The following is a 26,850-nucleotide window of genomic DNA, read 5'->3' on the forward strand; positions in this document are numbered from 1 at the left end:
CTGACCCAGTGCTGACCCAGTACTGACCCGTTACTGACCCAGTGCTGACCCGTTACTGACCCATTACTGACCCGTTACTGACCCAGTACTGACCCGTTACTGACCCAGTGCTGACCCGTTACTGACCCAGTGCTGACCCATTACTGACCCGTTTCTGACCCGTTACTGACCCGTTACTGACCCATTACTGACCCGTTACTGACCCACTACTGACCCATTACTGACCCGTTTCTGACCCGTTACTGACCCGTTACTGACCCGTTACTGACCCAGTACTTGGGTTTTGCTCTTCATCACTAACCCATTACATTCTAAGAGTGATCCGGATAACAAAAGAAAATCTGGATTTTCCCATTTACTTATAATAGAGGCTTTTTCTAAAAATCCTATCTTGTAAAATCTGCATTAAATTCAGTCACCAAGAATCAGAGTCATGAAGGGGTCCGATATGAACCGTCATGAAACACGTCTTCTGGTTCTGATCCAGAATGAGGTCAGGAACAAATATTACGTTTTAACATTAAAACCATTTATGGATTCAAGAATCAGTTAAAAATAAACATCAGCTCTGATTCACTTTAACTTTTCATGTTGGTGTATAAAGATACCAGAACAATCTAGAACCTTCTGGTGCTGATCCAGATCACTGTGTGGACGGTGTAGATCCAGTTAGGAGGGGAACGAGCTGCTTGGGGGAGGTCATATACAGGACCCCCAGGGGCTTTTCCACCACGATCGGATGAATGAGGTCACCAATGAAGGCGTGTTCTGTATCATTAAAGAGTCTCTGGTATTGGCTAGGATGAAAACCGAACCTGTATTTTGGGTTCAGACCGTCACACTCATAAGTAGAAACCTATGTCTTCTTAAATATCCATGTATATTGTCATATACATATATTTGTTCATAGTAACGCTTTTATACACGCTGTACTCACTTCAAAGTCATCAGTTCAAAATGTGAGTCTTTCTCTGAGGGCCAGTCACAAATGTGAGCTTGTGAGAAGCAGCTAAATTACATCAACTTTTAGCCCCCACATTCCTGCAGAATACACATTCATGTACAGAATAAATATAATTTTACTATAATTTCTAAATCATCGTTTTGGCAGTCCCATCCAAGACCGCCTGCAGCTTTCATGGCTCTTATTTGAGTATAAACAGCGTGTAGCACGGCTTGCGTCCGGTTCCGTTCGCATCCGACAGCGACACAAGACACGACTGCTCGTTGTGGCTACAGGGGCTTTCTGGCAGGGGACGTTGCTGCCTTGCTCACCGGCTCCTTCTTTGGCCCATTCATTGCACAAAGCTTCTTAAGTGCACTTAAGCGCATTAGCATTAGCATTCGGCTGCCAGGGCAGCAGGTTGGACCGGCATTCTGACCGCCTGGATGAGTGAACGATGGAGTGATTTGTTCGGCCTTCAGCACGTTGCTTTTGAGGAGGGGAGGGTCGCATGGAGGAATGGGGTTGAGGTAATACGGGGGGGCTGCCGAGCGCTGTTCCACTTTCTCTCAGGCAGGGCGTTTGCCCTGATCCGATGTGACTGAAGCAGGTTTGACTTGTGACATCTGGGTCTAAAGAACTTTTTTCTGTTCGCTATATTGGCTTGACCCGATTATCCCGTCCGTGCTGAACCAGGTCTCAGGGTCTCTGCCGGGGGGGGGGGGGGGGGGGGGCTGTGGGATTACCTCATTCAGCTATCTTCAAACACAGATGGTCGAATGTTTAACTAATTGTTAAAATAGTCCACAAAGGGGAATTAAACCATGCACACAGTGCCGGGGGTCAGTACACGGACCCAGACACGGAGAAGAGACAGTCAGGTTGTAGTGTCTTGCTCAAGGACACTTCAATATGCGGACAGTCAGAGCTGGGATTCGAAACACCGACTTTCTGATCACTGGACGACCCACTCTACCAACTGAGCCACAGCCGCCCGGTAAACTATCTGCCACAAGAGGTCAGGTCGGGTTAACAAGAAAGTACCTTAAAGTATTTACTCTTTACTGTATTTGTACTACTTTACTGTCTTCTTCTCTGTAAACTCCAGAGTGTTCAGAAGCTCATAGTGCAGTGTGCTACATAACTGTTCTACATTCTAGCAGCGAGACAGCATTGTTCAATCCCTAGCTAACTGTGCTACGTGCTAGCAGTCAGACAGCATTGTTCAATCCCTAGCTAACTGTGCTACGTGCTAGCAGTCAGACAGCATTGTTCAATCCCTAGCTAACTGTGCTACGTGCTAGCAGTCAGACAGCATTGTTTAATCCCTAGCTAACTGTGCTACGTGCTAGCAGTCAGACAGCATTGTTTAATCCCTAGCTAACTGTGCTACATGCTAGCAGTGAGACAGCATTGTTTAATCCCTAGCTAATTGTGCTACGTGCTAGCAGTGAGACAGCATTGTTTAATCCCTAGCTAACTGTGCTACGTGCTAGCAGTGAGACAGCATTGTTTAATCCCTAGCTAATTGTGCTACGTGCTAACAGTGAGACAGGCTCGGCCCGAGAGCCTCCTCTATCCCACCAGAGAAGTTCTGAGAGAAACACGTAGAAGCCAACAATGAGCAAAAACAAATTCACAAAATCAGCAGCAAGTCCAAAAGTTATGAATAAAGAAAAGTAGAGTTAATAAAGATTAGATAACAAGGGAACACGTGGTATGCTAAATGCCTACTGTGGTGGAGGCGCGATGAGTCCACACTATAAGACTTATAGTATAAGTATATACTCGTGCTGTATAAGTATAGTGGTTCACTTATAGTATAATTATAGTATATAGTATAAGTTCACTTATAGTATAAGTGAACCACCATACTTATAGTGGCGCAGTGGTAAGCGCTGTTGACTCACAGCAAGGTCACAGGTTCAAATCCTACTTGCGGCATTTCTGTGAGGAGTTGTCATTTTTTCCCCGTGTCTGAGTGGGTTCTCTCCGGGTGTCTGAGTGGGTTCTCTCCGGGTGTCTGAGTGGGTTCTCTCCCCGTGTCTGAGTGGGTTCTCTCCAGGTGTCTAAGCGGGTTCTCTCCGGGTGTCTGAGTGGGTTCTCTCCGGGTGTCTGAGTGGGTTCTCTCCCCGTGTCTGAGTGGGTTCTCTCCGGGTGTCTGAGTGGGTTCTCTCCCCGTGTCTGAGTGGGTTCTCTACGAGTGTCTGAGTGGGTTCTCTCCCCGTGTCTGAGTGGGTTCTCTCCAGGTGTCTAAGTGGGTTCTCTCCAGGTGTCTAAGCGGGTTCTCTCCGGGTGTCTGAGTGGGTTCTCTCCAGGTGTCTGAGTGGGTTCTCTCCGGGTGTCTGAGTGGGTTCTCTCCGGGTGTCTGAGTGGGTTCTCTCCGGGTTCCTCCCACCACCCGAACATGCAAATTAGGTGAATTGGCTCCACTAAATTGTCCACAGGTGTGTGTGTCAGACCCTGCGATGAACTGGCCGCATGTCCAGGTTGTTCCCCGGCCTCTCGCCGGTTGACTGTTGGGATAGGATCCAACTCGACCCGGTTCGTAAAATAAATGAATGAATGATGTCACAACTTTGCAAATTTTCACCTTTCCTGTTGGGGGGGGGGAGAGTTCCTGAAACAAAACATACACGAGGAACGACAGGATATAATCTAATTTTTTTTTGTCAACAACTGCTTACGTGTAACCTATTTCTTGTGCTGATCAATCATAAAACGGCTGAACTACGTGAGGCAAGCATTGTTCCTGCCTCAGTGACGTGCGGCGAGGTTCATGTCTGGTGAGGCAGTCAGATTTACTAATAAATGAACCTACAGCTTGTTCATCATTTGATTGGCAACATTTAACGTGTTTTGTTTAAAGATTCGTACCAGCATTTTTTACATATTGTCACAAACCTGGCTCATCAGTTTATGACAAAAAGGGGAGACCACACATAATCTGCGTATTTACAAGAGATTTAATGAAATTATTCAACTCTGCGTATCAGTGTGCGTGCAGCGTTGAATGTGTGTGGATGCGTGTGTGTTGATCAGTTAAGGTTTAACTGATGTTTAACTGTTAAACACATGTTCTGAGACGCGTCTGTGTGTGGGTGAGGGGGGGTGTGTGTGTGTGTCCCTGTCTGTCCGCTGGGACAGGGACACGCTGCTCCCCTACACGGAGCAAGTGAGTGGGTGAGGGAGAAAGAGAGAGAGAGAGAGAGAGAGAGAGCGCAGACCCACAGATATGCCAGCGATGGAGGAAAAGCTGGGCTTCATTTGACAGCTCATGTTCTCCAGAACGTTTCAGAACACTCGTTCCCATCTAATGGACTCTGTCAGGCCCAGTCCGCCGCGGTTCTGCTCGAATCGGTCCCAGAAACGGCCAGACGCCGGTCTCACGGGCTCGAAGCAGCAACAGTGCAATATAATATATAAATAGAATAAAATCTCTCGGTTCTCCTTTTCCTTAGCTTTGTGTACGCTAATGTTAAGTCTCCGCTGTCCGTCCAAAGCCAGGTCTATCCGTGACGTCTCAAAAGTTTTTAGCGCAATTTGACCATGAATACGCGCGGTCGCTGCTCGTGTTTGGAGGCTTCTCGGTAAATTCTTCATGTCGCAATATCCCATCCGAGTTCAGACATCTTCAGAAGTTGAGAAAAGAAGGCAAGAAAAGAAGGCAAGAAAGATGGCGGCGCGCTGTGGTGCAGCGGCTTCTCTAGCTCCCAGTCTTGGCTTTAGTTTGAATGGTTTTGGCATTAGTATGAATGAGTGTGTGGAGAAAAGTGAGTGTGAGCGGGTAAAGTACGGTGTAACTGAGCTTCTGAGCGTCAACGATGCTCAATCGATGACTATTTCACCAACTCTCAGAGCCACGCTTGGAAGGCTACAGCTCCTGAGGACATCGGGCTGGCGCAGCAGAGTTCAGCGGCCCAGAGGCAGGCGGAGACGGTGTGTCCGGAAGCAGAAGAGGGGCAAGCGGGGCAGCCTGCTAGCTAGGCTAAAGGCTAACCCGACTCGCCCGGCTGTTCCATCGCTCTTTCTGGCTAACGTTCGCTCGCTGGATAACAAGATGGACCTTCTGCGGCTGCGACTAAACACCTACAGAGAGATGCGGGATTGCTGCGTGCTTCTCCTGACGGAAACGTGGCTAAATAACAACGTGCCGGACTCCGCCGTTCAGATCGACGGCCTGCTACTCTTCCGCGCGGATCGTAACCATCTGTCGGGGAAGACGTGAGGAGGAGGCCTCTGCGACTATATCAGTGGTTCTCAAATGGTGGGGCGCGCCCTGCGATGTCAGGGGGGGCGCCTGTGACCGCGGAGAAAATGTTTTTTTGCCTTACGAGAGTAAAGTGTAATTGCACATCCACTCCAATAGTTGGCAGTGGCGCCCTGATTGTCAGAGTGCGCGCAGGGAGGATTAGCAGAAGAAGAGCGGTTGTAAACAATCCGGTGGGAGAAGAAGAAAGACTTGACTTCCTCATTTTCTGTTGCAGACTAAAAAAAATGGTAATAAAGTTATTCTTTGTTGTAAGTTGATCTATATTTCTTTCTTTTTCATATTTATTTGTATGTTAATAAGGATACAAGAGTGTGTTTTTTTTCGGGGGTGGGGGGCGCGAAATGTTTTTTTCTTCCTAGGGGGGGCGCGACAGAAAATAATTGAGAAGCACTGGTCTATATCAACAGAGGTTGGTGCACGAACTGTTCCGTGGTTAGCAGCCACTGTTCTGAGGCGGTAGAACATTTGACGATCAGACGCCGGCCCCACTATCTGCCACGGGAGTTCACAGCCGTGTTCGTCGTAGCTGTTTACATCCCCCCGAGCGCTAATGCTAGCGAGGCGCTACGTGAGCTACACGACGACATCGGCAAACAGCAACACAAGCACCCGGAGGCGCTCTACGTGGTTGCAGGTGACTTTAACCACGTCAACCTGACGGACATTTTGCCACGGTTCCACCAGCATGTCACCATTGCAACCCGGCGGAACAACAAGCTCGACCGGGTGCATACGAACCACAAGGACAGCTACAGAGCTAGCCCCGTCCCCACCTCGGCCTCTCTGACCACATCTCCATCATGCTGGTCCCTCCCTACCGTCCGGTGTGCAGGTCCACTCGCCCAACACAGAAATCCATCACTGTGTGGCCCGGTGACGCTGCCTCAAAGCTGCAGGACTGCTTCGAGCGGACTGAATGGCAGATCTTCAGGGAAGCGGCAACATATGCTGGAGACGTGGACCTGGAGGAGTACACATCATCTGTCCTGGGCTTCATCAGCAAATGCGTTGAGGATGTGACCACCACCAGAACAGTCACTATTCACCCCAACCAGAAACCATGGCTGAACGGTGAAGTTCGCTCTCTCCTGAAAGCCCGGGACTCAGCATTCAGGTCTGGTGATGCTCCAGCACTCAGAGTGGCGAGGAGAAGCCTGACATCGGGGGTAAAGAGGGCCAAAGCCTCCTATGCTCTGAGAATAGAGGGTCATTTTGCTTCCAACGACCCCCGGAGCATGTGGAAGGGCATCAGTACCATCACGGACTACAAAAAGAGAGTCATGGAGTGCCCCAGGGACCCGTCTCTTCCGGATGCCCTTAACACCTTCTACGCTCGCTTTGAGGCTTCCAACACGTCACCCTGCACAAAGCTCACGCTTCCACCAGGTGAGCTGTCCCTCAGTCTGGCTGCTGAGGATGTGATGAGGTCCCTGCGGAAGATCAATCCCCGCAAGGCTGCAGGCCCGGACAACATCCCGGGCCGGGTTCTGAGGGACTGTGCCGATCAGCTCCTCGAGGTGTTGACCGACATCTTCAACACCTCATTGTCCCAGGGCTCAGTGCCGACGTGTCTGAAGACAGCCACCATCATCCCTGTCCCCAAGACCTCCACCGTTTCATGCCTGAACGACTATCGGCCGGTTGCTCTGACTCCGATAGTCATGAAGTGCTTTGAGCGGCTGGTGATGGACATTAAGGACAGCGTCGATGACGGCGTGGACCCCCATCAGTATGCGTACCGGAGGAACCGCTCCACTGATGACGCAATCACTTCTGTGGTTCACGAGGCCCTGAGTCACCTGGAGACCAGAGACGCTTACGCCAGGCTGCTGTTTCTGGATTTCAGCTCGTCATTCAACACCATCATCCCGCAGGCTCTGGTCAACAAACTGGTGACACTGGGGCTGAGCCCATCGATGTGCAACTGGGTCCTGGACTTCCTGACGAACAGGCCGCAGACTGTGAGAATCCGCAACATCTCCTCCGCCCCCATCATCCTCAACACCGGCTCCCCTCAAGGATGCGTTCTGAGTCCTCTGCTGTTCACGCTGCTGACGTATGACTGCAAGGCTAAGTACCCGAGCAGTCATATCGTCAAGTTCGCAGACGACACAGCAGTGGTGGGACGCATCCTCAACAACGTCGAGTCGGAGTACATGCAGGAGGTGGAACATCTGGTGCAGTGGTGCGGAGAAAATAACCTCTGCATCAATGTGAAGAAAACAAAGGAGATGATTGTGGACTACAGGAAAGGAGGCTACACCCCCCCTCCCCTCTACATCGGAGGAGCGGCTGTCGAGGCGGTCCAGAGCATCAAATACCTGGGCGTGCACATCGCCAGCGACCTGACATGGAGGACCAACTCAGCCGACTTAGTAAAGAAGGCCCACCAGCGCCTCTACTTTCTGAGGAGGCTGAGGCGAGCAGGTATGGGCTCCCCTGTCCTGGCGTCCTTCTACAGGTGTGCGGTGGAGAGTGTCCTCTCATCCTGCATCACGGTGTGGTACGGCAGCTGCTCTGCTGCAGACAGGAAGGCCCTGCAGCGGGTGGTAAAATCGGCCCAAAGGACTTCGGAAAGCAGCCTACCCACCGTGAGTGACATTTACAGCAGGAGGTGCAGGAAAAAGGCAACCTGCATCAGGAAGGACCCCACCCACCCTGCACACGGACTGTTTTCCCCCCTCCCATCTGGGAGAAGGCTGCGCAGTTTCTTCCCTGATGCTGTGAGGGTTGTGAACAGCGGATAACTCTGAGGCCAAATTCACTGCTTCCTTGTTGGACTAATTCTGTTACAGTGGATGCTGCTACTGGGGATCGTGCAATCACTTTTGTCACTTTTGTGTATATATTAGTTTTAAGTTGAATGAATGTGTGTCTGTTTTTGGTGACTGTTTGTTGTGCGCCTCGAGCTGGGACCTGAGTGCTGTTTTTCGTTCGTGCATGAGAGTGTCTGAATGACAATAAACATTTCTTGATTCTTGAAGAAAAGCAGAAAACACGGGTTCTTGCTTGACGTCCAGACATCCAGACAGCCAGCGCTTCCGTGTTTACAAGCCCGTCTCGAACGAGCGGATCAGCTGATGAGTGCGCTGAATCACTCACTGGTCTCCTATGGGCTGGAGACAGTATTACACATGGCCTCATTCTGCAGTATTTTAATGCCGCTGAGCAGAGGAATACGTGACGCACTAATTGTATTATTAAAAATGAAAATATATAATATAATATCACTGATGTTATATTATATATTATATGATTTTTATATTATTTTTAATAATACAAAAACATGATTTTTATATGATTTTATTTGACAGGTGAGGCTGTGCCTCACTTGCCTCCCCTGACTGCACGTCACTGTCCTGCCTTAAGATAGGGGGCGCTGTGATCACAGGGATTCAACTCGTCGACTGCAGCCTAATTTTGAGTTTTTAAACCGAAGGAATTTAACAACAACATTTATAAACAAGTTATTGATGCTTTTGTTCAGAAAGAGCGGCATATTGCCTTCATTTATTCGTAAAGACAAGACCATAATAATGTTTTTTATTAAATGTTACCGTTACCGTTACTGACATGAGATTTTTTATATAACCTGTTAACTGCTGCCAATCAAATGGTGAATAATCGACTCTGTGGGGTTCATTTGTAAATCTGATTGTGATGAAGTCGGAGCCACCAGCATCAACCTCAGCACACATCACTGGTACCAGGTGTACCTGTAAGGTGCTGGATGGGTATGGGTATCTGGTTATCAAAGCAGAAAATCATTCAAGAATAAATGTGATGAACACATAAATATCAGAACTGAAACGTTCAATCAAGCTCAAGTCCAGGTAATCCTCCATTTTTGCTCTTTGTGATTCCCACCCCACCTGGATGACTGAGAACATACATAGAAGACATATATAGTGTAGTAGGGAAAGTATTTCATCTTGACATTGTGTTCCTTGTGTGTTCCTCTGTCCCCTCCAGAACCTCTGCTCCACTGCCAGCATGCAGACAGTCAGAGGCACAGACACCAACGAGGTCAACAAGTTAATATTCAGAGAAAGCGACAATGACCGAAAGGTATGCTATGCTACATCATTTCTGCCTGCCGAAGTACTGACTTGTCATAGCCCTGTTAGAAATTAAATCAAACTATAACTGAATGGTATCTTGTCATATGTACATACATTAATCAATATTGGTTTACTTACTCCAAAAACCCCAAACACACATACTTCACAGGTCAAGGAGAGGAACTGCAGTTGCTGAACACAGTGGCAAGTAGGAAACTTCACAGCTCCATAGACTAATTTAAAAGATGCTACTGGCACCATGACCGGTATGGCACAACCGGGGGCCCACCCTTTAGCCATGCCTGGGGTTGGGGCTCCTATGCGAGCACCTGGTTGCCTGGTCTCTGCCCACGGGGAAAGGTTAACATGGGCCAGAACACCGGTGGACTCACCATCTGCCGAGGGAACCATACGGCAGTGTTTCCCAAGCTTTTTGAAGCCGCGGCACATTTTTTGCATTTACAAAATCCTGCGGCACAGCACCAACCAAAATGACACAAAATGACACTCTAACACAGTACATATTAGATGAGATGACCTTTATTAGCATACATATAGTTAATAATATAAAATTTATACTTATACTTTATAGTGGGATACCTGGGGCTGTTTTGATGAACACAAAATGGATATCCTGGCAGTAATGGTAGATAGCTTTTGCTGTATTGCCTCGAGCTCACCGTCTTTTCTTTATTCTTTTGTCGATCACTCATACCAGGGCCTTCATCTGGGTCTGGATTTTGTCCAGGGTCCTGTTCGGCATTTGCCTTGTCTCTTCTCAAAAACTTCTCCATCACTGTCACTACTCGTCTTTCTGTGATCCCAAACTGCCTCTGAGGATGACCCTCCTCAAAGGGAACCGAAGCGCTCACAAAGTGTAGAGTAGGCAAAAGCCAAAGCATGAAGAACTGTTTTTGGAAAATATTTGTTTTCTGTTTTCTAATAAATGTGTTTTTTTTAATCTGCCGCACTCTAAATGCAGCGCAGTTGCGTGATGTTTATTTTGAAATGTGTGCTCTTATTTTGTAGTGCAAGGATAACGCACTACAACACTGGAGTCTGAAGAACGATCTACGGGCGGCACGCACACTTTATTACAGCACAGACACCCGACAATGGATAATTAGGTGATATTAGATAATTCCCCACGGCACACCTGACGATCTCTCACGGCACACCAGTGTGCCGCGGAATGTCACCTTGCGTGGGGGAAGTAGCCGGAGCTTGTGATGGAGGTTGAGAAGTACGGCGTACATATAGTCGGCCTCACCTCCACCCACAGCTTGGGCTCTGGAACCCAACCACTCGAAAGGTGTTGGAGTCTACATTTCTCTGGCGTTGCCCACGGTGAGAGGCAGCAGGCTGGTGTGGGCTTGCTTATAGCTCCACAGCTCAGCTGCTATGTGGTGGATTTTATCCCGCGCCTTCGGGTCAGGAAGAGGTGTCTCACTGTTGTGTCGGCCTACGGGCAGAATGGCAGTACAGAGTTCCCGGCCTTCTTGGAGTCTTTGGGAGGGGTACTGGACAGTGCTCCGAACAGAGACTTCATTGTTCTTCTGGGGGATTTCAACACAAACGTGGTCAATGCGGGTGAGACCTGGATAGGGGTGATTGGGATGAACAGCCTCCCTGATCTGTATGTGAGTGGTGTTCTGTTGTTGGACTTCTGTCCTAGTCACAGTTTGTCCATAATTAACACCTTGTTCGAGCACAGGGATGTCCATAAGTGCACAAGGCACCAGGACACCCTAGGCCTGAAGTCGATGATCAACCTTGTTGTCGTGTCATCGGACCTCCTGCCGCGTGTCTTGGACACTTGGGTGAAGAGAGGGACAGAGCTGTCAACTGATCACTACCTGGTGATGAGTTGGATCCACTTGCGAAGTAGTAGGCCAGACAGACGCGGCAGGCCCTGGGAATGTCTAACAGAGCCCTCTGTCAGTGCAGTTTTAAACTCCCACATCCCGGAGAACTTGAGTCAGAGTGGACCATGTATTCCACCTCCATTGTCGAAGCAGCTGCTCGGAGCTGTGGTCACAGGGTCTTCGGTTCCTGTCACAGCGGCAGCTCCTGAACCCAGTGGTGGAGTCCAAAAGTAAGGGATGCTGAAGGAGACTTATCGAGTCTTGTTGACTTGTGGGCCTATGGAGGCATCTGACAGGCAGGCCAAGCGTACCGCAGCCTGATTGGTTATGGAGGCAAACACTCGGGCCTGGGAGGAGTTCAGATAGGCCATGGAGGAGGATTACTGGTCGGCCTCAAAGAAATTCTGGCAAACCGTCCGGTAATGCAGGAGGGGAAGGGGTGGGCCGCCAACACTGTTTACATTTAAGGTGCCGAGCTTTTGACATCAACTGGGGATATTGTCAGCGGTGTAAAAAATACTTTGGGGGTCTCCTCAATCCTGTTACCATTTCTTCTATAAAGGAAACAGAGGTGGACTCGTCCATCACCCAGGCTAGAGTTACTGAGGTGGTTGTCAAGTTCCTCGGTGGCAGGGCACCGGGGTGGATGAGAGTGAACCTGCGTATCAAAAGTATCTAGATGTCCAGGGACTGTCTTGGTTGACAGGTTTCTGTAACATCACATGGCAGTCCAGGACAGAACCTCTGGACTGGCAGATCGGGGTGGTGGTTACCCTTTTCAAAAAGGGGGACCGGAGGGTGTGCCCCAACTACAGGGGGGGCATCACACTCATCAGCGTCATTTCTAAGCGCAGCCAGCTGCTGAAGGGTTTCTGGTTGGGGACCACAGGATTTCAGCTCTGCTTTTTGTGGATGATGTTGTCCTGTTGATTTCCGTTTCCGGAATGGCGGCGCGTACACACGTTGCGGCTCGAGGCTCCTGGCTTTTTGTGCTTGTTTTTTTTTTGTATTCTTTATTTTTTCGCCAATTATGAGACTCCAAGCCATTATACAGTATGGAAGGGCTGAACTGTGGGAATTGGGGAAAAACCAGGTTGGAATACCGTCTATTATGGATTTGATTTTTCCCGAGCTTCAGCGGATATCGGAGCCCCCCACTATCCCACCTCTGTGGCCGAGGAGGCGAAGAAGATACCGTAAACAAAAGCCGGGTAAACGGGGCGGCGTGCGTGCTAGGCTACGTGCTAACCCACACAGACCGGCGCTACTCAGTCTCTTCCTCGCCAACGCCAGGTCGCTCGTCAACAAGATGGACAAAATACGGCTGAGGATCGTCTCAAAGCGGACCGATAGCTGCGTGGCGATCTTCACCGAGACCTGGCTGGACGCCAACATCCCCGACGCAGCGGTGGAGCTAGCGGGACGCTCGCTGCTCTGCGCCGACCGGACTGCAGCCTCAGGCAAGGCCAAAGGCGGAGGTTTGGCGCTGTACGTTCACAACTCGTGGTGTTCTGCTACGAACGTGATCGGAACATTTTGCTCCCCCGACCTGGAATATCTTGCAGTGAAATGCAGACCGTTTAAACTGGCTAGAGAACTCAGCTCCGCTGTGATCGTAGCGGCCTACATACCACCGCGTGCTAATGCTAAGCTAGCGCTGGAAGAGCTGTACTGCCTGGTTAGCAGCCAGATGGACGCTAATCCAGAGGCCGCTGTGATTGTAGCTGGAGACTTTAACCACGTGGAACTGAAAGCTGTGCTCCCCAAATTCCACAAATTCATCACCTTCCCCACCAGAGAACACAACATTCTGGATCAGGTTTACTGGATCTACTGGATCAGGTCTACTGGATCTACTGGATCAGGTCTAAAGGATCTACTGGACCAGGTCTACTGGATCTACTGGATCAGGTCTACTGGATCTACTGGATCAGGTCTACAGGATCTACTGGACCAGGTCTACTGGATCTACTGGATCAGGTCTACTGGACCAGGTCTACTGGATCTACTGGATCAGGTCTACTGCAACATCCCAGGAGCATACAAGGCTGTAGCAGCCCCCCACCTGGGTATGTCTGACCACATCTCAGTGAACCTGATCCCTGCATATAAACCGCTGATCTGCAGGACTAAACCCACCACCAGGACCGTGCAGGTCTGGACTGAGGAGGCTTCCTCAGCCCTGCAGGACTGTTTTGATCACACGGACTGGGAGGTATTCAAAGAGGATGCAGATTTTGAGGAGTACACGTCATCTGTGCTTTCCTATGTTCACTTCTGCACTGATGCTGTCCTTCCCACAAAGACGATCACGGTTTTTCCTAACCAGAAACCGTGGGTGGACAGCACGGTGCGGCTTCTGCTCAGAGCCCGGGATGCAGCCTACAGAGCAGGAGACCGGCTGGCCTATAGCAGGGCACGAAGTGAGCTAAAAAGAGGCATCAAGCAGGCAAAGCACAGATACAAGCAGCGCATTGAGGAGCACTTTGAGAACAAGAACCCACGTGACATGTGGAAAGGCATCAGGGCTGTGACGGACTACAAACGCAGGGAGCAGCACGCCAGCCACGACTCCACCCTGCCTGACACCCTGAACAGATTCTTCTCACGCTTCGACTCTCCGAGCAGCAGAAGGTCTGTGGATCTGCCCCAGCCTGAGGTGCAGCATCAGCCGCTCGTCCTGCAGCTGCACCAGGTCTCCTCAGCCCTAGGTGCAGGATATCTAGTTAGCAATTTTCATGCTATTGGGTTCTGTATTACATAAAAAAACTAGAATGAACAATCAGAGATTGCAGACCCCGCCTCCAATAGACTATTGGATCTTGTGAGACAGTAAACAGGGCTTCCAGATCAGAGGGGCCAAACCTGCTCTAGCTTGCTTCTCTGGAACGGGACAAGATACAACTACAACTGTAACATATATGAAACTATAATGAACTATAAGTGTGCACACCAAATTTGAAGTCTCTAGCTCCAAAATTGAGGTCAGGATGGACTCCTGAAAAATGCAGATTTTAGAACGAAAATTAGCTCTCAGATCCGGATTGTGATCCGGATCCGGCCGAAATTAGTTATGGTCATAGACCTTTAAGGAGTACTTATGTGTGATTTTTTATCAGATCCATACCACCATATGTTTTGAAGAAATTAAGAAAAATGTCAAAAAGAGCCCTATCTCGCAATGTTAAAGAATCCTTTAAAAGATTCTAAAATCTGGATCCAGATCCGGATCAACGCCATTCTCGGGGAGAAAAACACATTTTGACTCGGATAACGAATACACTTCAGTGTACGAATGCCCGAGTGCAATGTTGGGCCACACACAGACACACACACACACTACGGAGTGTCAATTCACCGAAACTGCTTGCTTTCAGATTATATTCATGAACCGAGAACCGGCGGGGCGGCTGTGGCTCAGTTGGTAGAGTGGGTCGTCCAGTGATCGGTAAATCGGTGGTTCCAATCCCAGCTCTGACTGGCTGGCGAAGTGCCTTTGGGCAAGACACTGAGCCCCAAATATCTCCCAGTGGGTCTGGCAGCACCTTGCATGGCAGCAGTCGCCCACTGGAGGGTGAATGTGTTTGTGAATGGGTGAATGCCAGGCCTCATGTAAAGCAGTCCATTTAATGATGTCCCACTGCACCAAGTTTGGTACAAAACTCTGGGTGTGCATTGGTTCTAAATACTACTACTAACTATTACTTCCAAATTCACTTGATTTCTGGTTCCTGGAGATTCTTGAATTTGATTAATTAAGAGGGGAAATGTTAAAACTGGCCACATCGGTATTAAGTTTGATTTTAAAAAACTCATTCATTTTTCAACCGCTTTGTCTGTTATCGGGTCGCAGGCCAAGCCGGAGCCTATCTCAGTGGTCAATGGTACACCCTGGACAAGCCGCCAGGGCAGGGCAACACAGAGACAGACAATCAGCCACACACACACTCACACCTACGGGCAATTTAGTGTCAACAGGCAACAGCGCACACCACTGCGCCACCGTTCCCCCAACAAAAAAAAACAACAAAATAAATTTTCTTTTGTATAAAGACAATTATGAATGATTCATTTGTGTATTTGAAACAACCGTAGTTGATACAAAGTGATGTACATGCTCAGATAAAATCATAGCTTTAAATGTAATTAAAACACAGCATTAATTTTAGCATATTAGCAGCAGCAAACATGCTACTAGCGTTAGCAGCAAACACGCTACTAGCGTTAGCAGCAAACACGCTACTAGCGCTAGCAGCAAACACACTACCAGAGTTAGCAGCAAACACGCTACCAGCGTTAGCAGCAAACATGCTACCAGCGTTAGCAGCAAACATACTACCAGCGTTAGCAGCAAACATGCTACCAGCGTTAGCAGACAAACAGTCACCTATGGGAAAGAAATGTCTTTCTGTTTGCCCCCCCCCCTTTCTTCCAGGTGTAACGGACGGCGCTAACGTTTAGCTTCAGGTCATGTGATGCCTTCCTGAGAGGCGTTTAATTAACAGCGTTCCTACCTCTGCAGCTCACTGCTGTTCATTAGTGCTCCAATTACAAAGTGCACGTCCCTGCAGCACTGGCATTAATCAGAACACCGTTTCTCTCTCGCCAATGACTTAGGTTGTTCTTCAACTTGAAAAGAAGCTTTTTAATTATGTCAACCAGGACGTTTTCCGGGAAAACAATGGGACCTCAGTAAGTCACCCTTTTACTTCCTAACCCTTCATGTATTCATCTCCGCTCTCATTTTTCTCCACCCCTGCTTATTTAGTGCACGTGTAATTATTCTAATTTGGTTTTCCTCTATGTGTGTGTGTGTGTCCAACCACTCAGAGTATTTAACATGAACTCCTTTTGCCCCTGGGGGGCTGCATGTTTGTACAGTATCTTAAATAAAGAGTGTTAAGTGTCTGCAGAGGAAAAGCTTCCACCTTCAGCTTTTCATTGTTGTATATTGCATTATGTAATTCAAAATTGGACCTTAAATCCCCATTAAGGATGCACACACACACACACACACATTTGTACCTTCAGATTATAATTTCGGTTTTGTTGCATTTTGCCGCACGCTGTGGAAACAACATACAGTACAATAATTCAATATTACCCTTTATGAACTCAATAAAATGTTCATTATAATTGTAAAAGTAAATTGATAGATGACAGAGGAGTTATTGACAAACAGATTTCTTTGGTTACTTTTTTATTATTGGTTAACCCTTTTGTCAAACTTGAATTTCAGTATAGGCCACTGAACAAATAACACTAGAGAGTAACTGCTCTATTTACTGGTCCTCCACCTGCCTGTCTGCCTGTCTGTCTGCCTGTCTGCCTGTCTGCCTGCCAGCCTGCCTGTCTGCCTGCCTGTCTGTCTGACTGTCTGTCTGACTGTCTGACTTTCTGTTAGCAACATAACTCAAAATGTTACAGACGCATCTTGATGAAATTTTAAGACCCATGTTGGGAATGTTACCAGGAACAGATGTTAAATTCTCGTGATGATCCAGAAGAGATTCTGGATTCTGGATCACTTTGAAATTGTCATTAACATTGCAGTCAACAGAGCTTCAACATTTGTTCCTCAATATCTCGGTTGATTATTGACCAATGTTTATGGGATTTGACACAGTCATGTAGAGGACGGATCTCTAGCTCACCACCGAATTTCATCTGGATTGGATCCGGAATGGGTATATTATCAAGTTTTTTCTATGAATGGGGGTGCACTTGCGTTTCGTCCTGCTGCTGAAGAATCCACCATTACTGAAAGTGTAACCCTAAACTAATAATGACAGCAACGTGGTCAAGGAATCAAAAAATCTAGATAAAATAAATTGAGGACCAGTATACCTGCTCCTAGGTCAGAGACTTCCCCAGCAACACTGGGACCCCCCAGGGTTGTGTTCTCAGCCCTGCTCTCTTCACCCTCTTCACCCACGACTGCTCTGCATCCACTCCACAAACCTGGTTGTGAAGTTTGCTGACGACACCACCGTGGTGGGTCACATCTCCAACAACGATGAGACCCACTACAGAGAGGAGGTCCAGAACCTGATGCTGTGGTGCTCGAGTAACAGCCTTGTTCTGAACACCAGCAAGACCAAGGAGGTCATAGTGGACTACAGGAGGTCCAGGAAGACTGAACACGCCCCCCTGTGCATACGAGGGGAAGCAGTGGAGCGTGTGGAGAACATTAAATTCCTGGGCATCCACATCTCCTCTGACCTCTCCTGGACACTCAACACCAGACACCTGGTGAAGAAGGCCCAGCAACGGCTCTTCTTCCTCAGGAAGCTGAAGCGGGCTGGACTCTCCTCTGTGCTGCTTGAAGACTTCTACCGGGCCACGATAGAGAGCATCCTGTGTCTCAGTGCGACCGTGTGGGACGGCAGCTGCCCGGCGCAGGACAGGAAGGACCTATCCCGGGTGGTGAGGACAGCTCAGGGGATTGTGGGTCACCGTCTGCCTGATTTGGACTCTGTTTACACCTCCAGAGTCCAGAGGAGGGCCAGACGCATCGCCACAGACCCCACCCACCCGGGCCACAGACTGTTTGTCCCGCCCACAGACCCCACCCACCCGGGCCACAGACTGTTTGTACCACCCACAGACCCCACCCACCCGGGCCACAGACTGTTTGTCCCGCCCACAGACCCCACCCACCCGGGCCACAGACTGTTTGTCCCGCCCACAGACCCCACCCACCCGGGCCACAGACTGTTTGTCCCGCCCACAGACCCCACCCACCCGGGCCACAGACTGTTTGTCCCGCCCACAGACCCCACCCACCCGGGCCACAGACTGTTTGTCCCGCCCACAGACCCCACCCACCCGGGCCACAGACTGTTTGTCCCGCCCCCATCAGGGAGGCGGTTCAGGACAATAAGAAGCAGCACAGCGAGGCTCAGGAACAGCTTCTTCCCCCGAGCTGTGAAAGCAGTCGTTCCCTTGTAGTGATCTGGGACTCGGAATGGACGCTCTGTGCCTGTCCCGCTGGGGACGCTCTGTGCCTGTCCCGCTGGGGACGCTCTGTGCCTGTCCCGCTGGGGACGCTCTGTGCCTGTCCCGCTGGGGACGCTCTGTGCCTGTCCCACTGGGGACACTCTGTGCCTGTCCCGCTGGGGACGCTCTGTGCCTGTCCCACTGGGGACACTCTGTGCCTGTCCCGCTGGGGACACTCTGTGCCTGTCCCACTGGGGACGCTCTGTGCCTGTCCCACTGGGGACGCTCTGCTGCTGATTCTCATTCTCTCTGTGTGTATATGATGCTGTGGTGCTCGAGTATCAACCTTCTTCTGAACACCAGCAAGACCAGCCTTAAGAGAGATTGTGGTTTTTGTTTATGTTCCTCTGAGTGCCTAAAGCCGTGGGCCTTCACACGATTCTATTATGTTTGCATAATGACAATAAAGTATCTTGAATCTTGAATCTTGAACTATCTTTGGTGTAGATCCCAATATAGGGAGACTGAGCTGCTTGGCGGAGGTCTGCGCTCTCTCAGTGCTCTTCTCGTTTTAGCGTTGTTCTGCTTTACGTGTAATTTACGCAGCCCCTGTAATCAGGAGAAACACGGTTCTGTTGGGATAGTAACGGTTTTTTGCAGTGAATTCTATTGCGAGGAGTCGACCAGTAGAATATATAGTAGAAGACAGCTTTAAGGGACAATGTGACACGTTGCTAATGTTCTCCTAATGAGCAGTGGCAAACGTAGCTATTCTGCAGCGCTACGTTTACGCCCTCAGTGCGTTAGTTAGGGATGTCCCGATCGGGCCCAATCACGAGCTCAGCTATATATGGATCGTTTTTGTCACTACTTTTTATCAGATCTGGAGTTACGCTACAGAGTGAGACCTCGCTTCTCCAACAGAAACGGCAGCGCGTGCAGCATGACATCACTTCCTGTGTTCAATGCAGTTTAACGGTGTGAAACACGTTAGCAGCTTGAAGCTAGTCTGAGTCTGTCTCTGAAGTGGACGAGAGAAACCTGCCGATGGAGCTGCTGTTCATTTTATTTTAAATACTTGTATCTAATATTTCCTGTTGTACTAGTCTTAGTCCAAAGTGAACAAAGTATTTGATTTATTACCTGAATGTTCGAGCTAAGCCACAGAAGTGCTCTGTTTCAGAGATAAACGTTGAAATAAGACGATTAAAATAAAAAATAAGGGCCATCCTGGATCCGTTTCTTCACTTTATTTTTTTCATGCATTATAGAAGTATCGGATCGGGACTCGGTATCGGTTCAAAATGAAATGACTCGGGGCCAAAAGGACCTGATGGGGACACCCCGAGTTCCAGCGTCTGACTGTCTTTCCTCAACAGAAGCTAAATTCTCCGGCTGTGATAAAAGCAGCAGCAACGATTCATCACTTCAGGCAGGCGTGTAACTGTACAGCAGCCCCCCCCCCCCCCCCCCCCCCCATCATCCTCCTCACTGAATCAGACAAGATGGATGACATAATGGGCGTGTCAGAGATAATCTGATGGTCATGGTCTGGTTAAACACAACATGTTATGATCCTTATAAAACAAACTACCTTTCCAAAGCGATAAATGTCCCTCCCCACGCTCCAGCGGGGGGGGGGGGGGGGGGGGGGGGGGGGATCCATAGCATCCTTCATCAACTGCAAGACTTGTACCAGCTTGACAGAAATTTAATTCGGGGCAGCTCTTGAAAATAATGATCGTATTTTGAGAGTAATCATTGGCCGGGACATGATTGAATGTGTCCATGCCTATTGACTTCTGCGATGATTAATCGGTTTGTTTAGTCGATATTCCCATCGAAATTGTGTTATTAATTGTCCCCGGCGCTGTCATCCTGGGACGATGGAGAGCCCTGATGAGGATTTGGGAAGATTAAATTTCCCGTGGCACCAAAGGGCAACGGCGCGCTTTGCTCCGGTGGAGACATGGGAGGAGCGGTGTGCGTGTGTGTGTGGGTGTGTGTGTGTGTGTGTGTGTGTGGGTGTGTGGGTGTGGGTGTGTGGGTGTGTGTGGGTGTGTGTGTGTGTGTGTGTGGGTGGGTGGGTGGGTGGCCCCCTCCCTCCCTCCCCTCCTCCGTAGCATTGATTTTGTTTCAGGATCTCTCTATTGTAACTTTATCAGTGTGCTGATGTGTTTGTGGCCCCGCCTCAGCCAGCGACGAGCCGTTTCCTCTCTACGCTGGGAGCACGGGCCCGAACGTTCCCGGGAATCCCTGTTTGAGACGTGAAGAATGAATCCTGCTCAAACCGCCACGATGTTCCTGTCCAAGATCTTCAGGGGCCGCAGCAGAGCCTGCAAAATGAAGCCTGAGCTGACAGGACTTCTATGAACTCGGCCTGATTCTCTCTAAAGTTCAGAAAGCTTTGCTTTCTAATATTCCGGCCTGAATAATTGCCCCACAGCTTTGCCCACAGTCCGGCTCCAGGCCGGCCGGCGGCTCCAACGTGTCCACACCCCTTCCTGGGTGCCTCTCGCTGGAAGAGTTTAAAGTAACAGAGCATGAAAACATGAACCCAGAATTAAACTAGAACTCACTCAGAGAGCACAGACCTCCCCCAAGCAGCTCATCCCCCTCCTAACTGGATCTCCACCGTCCACATGGTGATCTGGATCAGCACCAGAAGCTTCTAGATTGTTCTTGGTATCTTTATACAAAATGAACATTTCAAAGCGATCCAGGATCCAGGATCTCTTCTGGATCATCGCTTAAATGTAATCGTTTCGTCCGCAGCACAGCGAGCGGACGAAACGAAAGGGAGGCAGGGAGAGAGGACTTTAGACTGGAGAACTTTAGACTGGAGAACTTTAGACTGGAGAACTTTAGACTGGAGAACTTTAGACTGGAGAACTTTAGACTCGAGAACTTTAGACTGGAGAACTTTAGACTCGAGAACTTTAGACTGGAGAACTTTAGACTCGAGAACTTTAGACTGGAGAACTTTAGACTGGAGAACTTTAGACTGGAGAACTTTAGACTGGAGAACTTTAGACTCGAGAACTTTAGACTGGAGAACTTTAGACTCGAGAACTTTAGACTCGAGAACTTTAGACTGGAGAACTTTAGACTCGAGAACTTTAGACTGGAGAACTTTAGACCAGAGACAAACGACGCGCTAGAAAGGGTAAGGAAAAAACGAGAGATAGAAAACGTAGTAAAATCTGGAGACATTTTAACGCGGTTGACACAAAGGCAAAATAAAATAAAGTAAGATCGTATCTTGAGGAGCCGCTTATCCAGAGAAGTGCAGACCCACTGAGCTGGTGGGAGTCCAGGTGTTCCGTCTCCCCACGTCTCCCACACGGAGACTGAGACTGTATCGTTGCAACATCTGTCCCCTCAGAGAGAATCTCCAGACCAGGAGAGATCAAAGGAGAAACAGGATCAGCCCCTCCAAGCCGAGCCACTTGGTTTTCTTTGGTGCCATTCCCACTGTCTGGGGAACGTCCCGCCGGGTGTCGTCCCGCCGGGTGTCGTCCCGCCGGGTGTCGTCCCTCTTCTCTTGGCTGGACGTTCACTCCCATAGCGTCCCAGCGCTAGCGCTAGCTCAGCTCCGTGTCAGGAGACCCCTGTTTGCTTGCCAAAACATTTAAGCTTGAATAGAAAGCCTTTATTGTCATTGCATAGTGGATATACAACGAGATTAGGAGTTAGTAGTAGTAGTATGAGTAGTATGAGTAGTAGTAGTAGTAGTAGAAGTAGTTACATTTGTCATATTCAGGCTGTTGCTGCCAAGTGTTCAAAGTTTACAGTTTTAACTTTTGAAATTGTTATAATACAATAGTTTAAAAAAAAACTCAGTCTAATTTATTTGAAATATCACCCAAAGGGTCGCTTTTATTTATTTATACAAATTCTATTGTTTGCATTTTTTTTAAAATATAAAAGCATTTTAAGAATTTTGTTTTGCCTTTTTTGTACCGAAAATGATCCGAACCGAACCGAGGTTACCTTTTAGCGTACCGTTACACCCCTCGTCTTTACCAACGCAGCTTTCTGTTTTAAGCTAACTATGCAGCTGTTACTTGCATCATTTGGTTATTTGCCACACCCCCAATAAATATTCATGAGCTGTGCCGATTCGCTCAGCTACTCGTGTGTTCTGCCGATGACTATTGCCCAGATGACTGCTGGCAGCATTTCTGCCCCTAGCGGGGCAACTGTGTCACCCAGTGCCGCCCAGCCCCTCCTCCCAGGGTCCGCCCACTGCTGCAGACGAGACACGAAACTTGGGCTAGAATTAACTCGCTCTCGCTTTTCCCTAACCGGATTCTGAGCCTTTGCCTAATGCCGCTGATGATGCTTGATCCTTTAGCACAAATGCTTGAGGCCTCCTTGTGTTGCCCCAACAGCACCTGTAAATAAAAAAAGATCATTTGAAAGTATAAAGTGTGTTCTCTTTCACCATGGTGTTAAATATTCGAGAGGCTTTTCATTGCGTTGTTTTGTTTTGGTTGACTTTGGCGTCTCCCCACGGACCATTCCCCCTGTGAGTGACAGTTTATCACTTTACAACAAAAAATAATGAAGATCCCATAAAAAGGAAGGGGAGATAAGGCCCCGGCAACGAAAGCCAAGTGTGAGGTGCAGAAATCAAATGAAATGACCTTTCACCCCAACCTTTATTGATGGCTTTTAATGGCAGCAGGTGTTGCTCCAGGGATCGTCTCAGATTACACGCGCTTTTAGCCACTCGATGTCCTCTGCACTATCAAAAGCAAAGTTATTGCAGAAGCTGCTGATCGTCTGAGCTTCTTCTACCTCAACACTCCATCTTGTGTTTTCCGCCTGTGATATTGCCAGAGCTGCATCATCTCACCTCCACAGCGCCCAAGGTCGCTTCTGGTTGACAAACGACTCTGTCTTCAGAACGTCAGGAGCCCTGGAACAAATACAAGCTGCTTTGAAGCCACGGGCCCAGCAGAGCAGCAGGCCATTATTCTTAATTGACCTGGGATGAAATGTAGTGTGAAATTTGTAGATGCAGGATTTTCCATTCACTTGAATGAGTGACTCGACATGCACTCGAGGTGCAGCCGGGTTACGCACGGACATGTGCCGCCAGCGAGCACGATGGCCGTTGTACCTGCAGGACACTGTTAATTATTGATTGAGTACACACCGTTATACCCGCATGTGTTCCAACAGATAGTGTTAAGCACAATTGAACTTCACCGTTCCTTTTTCTTTTTTGTCTGCCTGCAAATATATCTGTCACAACGAGGACTCGACTTCCTGCCTCCACAGGAAGTCGAGTCGAATGAGTGCAACAAGATGTTGGAGCTGCCCAACCTGCTGTTCTCCTCGTCGGTCTGTTAGGGGAGGGGGTCAACAGGGGAGGGGGTCAACGCCCAACGACAGCCGGCTCCACGACTGGACTCATGCAAGAGACAGTTGAGAAGATAGAAAGGGGGGCACTGGAAAAAACTGCTGTCCATCATGCAAAGCTGGGACCGCACAGCCGAGCTCCGTCTCCAGGAGAGTCTCACGGTGTAACCTCTGTCTCACAGAGAGACACTGGACAGACAGCCGAGCTCCGTCTCCAGGAGAGTCTCACGGTGTAACCTCTGTCTCACAGAGAGACACTGGACACACAGCCGAGCTCCGTCTCCAGGAGAGTCTCACGGTGTAACCTCTGTCTCACAGAGAGACACTGGACACACAGCCGAGCTCCGTCTCCAGGAGAGTCTCACGGTGTAACCTCTGTCTCACAGAGAGACACTGGACAGACAGCCGAGCTCCGTCTCCAGGAGAGTCTCACGGTGTAACCTCTGTCTCCATGGCGTCCCTAACAACGCCGCCGCTGCGTCTTCACCACGTTGCTGCATGTAATACACAGGTGTGATGTCATCAAGAGTCCGGGTGCCTCCCTGCCTGAAAGGAAGGGGCGGGGCTAGCCGGAGGTCCTCAGAGGGTTGCTGGGAAATGTTGCTGTCAGTCTCAGGGCCTCATCTAGCTGCTCATCTCCGAGATAATTAATGTGTACAAGGAGCTGCTAATTGCACGTTTCACTAATGATTTATGGGTTTGATCCGGTGAGCGTGAATGATTGATGAGGAGCCCTGTCACTATGGACAGAGCGCCCCCCCCCCCCCCCCTGCTGAGTCCATTCATTAATGAGGCGTGATTATTGGTTCCTCACTCCCGTTCTTCTGTCCGTTCCACAGCTTCTAGAGTTTGACAGAGAGCCGTCTGTGTTCAAGGACCGCCTGCAGGAACTGGAGATCCGTTTCCCTCCCAGGTATCGATTACAATCTATTACATTACATTACATTACATTACATTACAATCTATTACATTACATTACATTACAATCTATTACATTACATTACATTTCATTACATTACAATCTATTACATTACATTACATTACATTACATTACATTACAATCTATTACATTACATTTCATTACATTACAATCTATTACATTACATTACATTACATTACATTACAATCTATTACATTACATTACATTACATTACATTACAATCTATTACATTACATTACATTACATTACATTACATTACAATCTATTACATTACATTACATTACATTACAATCTATTACATTACAATCTATTACATTACATTACATTTCATTACATTACAATCTATTACATTACATTACATTACATTACATTACAATCTATTACATTACATTACATTACATTACAATCTATTACATTACATTACATTACATTACATTACATTACATTACATTACAATCTATTACATTACATTACATTTCATTACATTACAATCTATTACATTACATTTCATTACATTACAATCTATTACATTACATTACATTACATTACATTACATTACAATCTATTACATTACATTACATTACATTACAATCTATTACATTACATTTCATTACATTACAATCTATTACATTACATTACATTTCATTACATTACAATCTATTACATTACATTACAATCTATTACATTACATTCTATTACATTACATTACAATCTATTACATTACATTACATTACATTACAATCTATTACATTACATTACATTACAATCTATTACATTACATTACATTACATTACATTACAATCTATTACATTACATTACATTACAATCTATTACATTACATTACATTTCATTACATTACAATCTATTACATTACATTACATTACATTACATTACATTACATTACAATCTATTACATTACATTACATTATATTACAATCTATTACATTACATTACATTATATTACATTACAATCTATTACATTACATTACATTATATTACATTACAATCTATTACATTACATTACATTACATTACATTACAATCTATTACATTACATTATATTACATTACAATCTATTACATTACATTACATTACAATCTATTACATTACATTACATTACATTACATTACAATCTATTACATTACATTACATTACATTACATTACAATCCATTACATTACATTCTATTACATTACCTTACATTACATTACATTACATTACATTACATTACATTCTACTCTATTCTATTCTATTCTATTACATTATATTACATTATATAATAGTATATAATATTATATAATAGTATATTATATTATATTACATTATATTATATTACATTATATTATATTATATTACATTATATTCTATTCTATTACTTTATATGATATTACTTTATATGATATTATATTATATTCTGCTATGTTCTAATTTATTATATTATATTATATTACTGTATATTCTATTCTTCGATATTATATTACTTTATATTCTATTCTATGATATTATATTACTTTATATTCTATTCTATGATATTATATTACTTTGTATTATATTCTATTACGTTATATTCTATTTTATTCTATTCTATTCTGCTCTATTCATCTAAGTGGTGTGTATTTATGCTCCTTTCTCTGAATAACTTTATTTAATGTTGTATATATAGTATATTATTTACTTATTTCACACGTGTAACCAAGAAGACGTTTGTAATTTACATAAATATTTATATATACGTACTTATCCATAGCCAGCAGAGCCACCTCCTACTTACCGATGTATACATGTATATGATAATGTGCCTATACATGTATACAAATATATGCACATGTATATTGTGTGTGTGTTTAATTCTGGTCATGCTACTGGGTCCTCTACTTCAGTAAGATTTCATGCAGAAATGTATCATCGAATAATTGAAAAGAATTTCTGAACTTGAATCTCAGCTTTGCTCAAATTATTCACAAAGTTCTGATTGCTTTGAGGGGTTGATTGTCCTCTCTGTCTTCAGGACACGTCCCTGGGGTTGATTGTCCTCTGTGTCTTCAGGACACGTCCCTGGGGTTGATTGTCCTCTGTGTCTTCAGGACACGTCCCTGGGGTTTATTGTCCTCTGTGTCTTCAGGACATGTCCCTGGGGTTGATTGTCCTCTGTGTCTTCAGGACACGTCCCTGGGGTTGATTGTCCTCTGTCTTCAGGACACGTCCCTGGGGTTGATTGTCCTCTGTCTTCAGGACACGTCCCTGGGGTTGATTGTCCTCTGTGTCTTCAGGACACGTCCCTGGGGTTTATTGTCCTCTGTGTCTTCAGGACATGTCCCTGGGGTTGATTGTCCTCTGTGTCTTCAGGACACGTCCCTGGGGTTGATTGTCCTCTGTCTTCAGGACACGTCCCTGGGGTTGATTGTCCTCTGTCTTCAGGACACGTCCCTGGGGTTGATTGTCCTCTGTGTCTTCAGGACAC

General features: G+C 47.1%; 1 protein-coding gene across 1 annotated transcript in view; it reads left to right on the plus strand.

Annotated features, from left to right (window-relative positions):
* Positions 1-26,850, plus strand: part of LOC137895919 (inositol polyphosphate-5-phosphatase A-like) — a 194,418-nt gene that overhangs the window by 147,270 nt on the left and 20,298 nt on the right. The window contains exons 10-12 of the mRNA XM_068741446.1: positions 9,189-9,284; positions 15,760-15,834; positions 24,291-24,364. Of these exons, the coding sequence (XP_068597547.1) occupies positions 9,189-9,284; positions 15,760-15,834; positions 24,291-24,364 (245 nt within the window). The remainder of the gene's footprint in view (positions 1-9,188; positions 9,285-15,759; positions 15,835-24,290; positions 24,365-26,850) is intronic.

This window comes from Brachionichthys hirsutus, chromosome 7 (genome assembly GCF_040956055.1).
Source record: "Brachionichthys hirsutus isolate HB-005 chromosome 7, CSIRO-AGI_Bhir_v1, whole genome shotgun sequence".
Classification (NCBI taxonomy): Eukaryota; Metazoa; Chordata; class Actinopteri; order Lophiiformes; family Brachionichthyidae; genus Brachionichthys; species Brachionichthys hirsutus.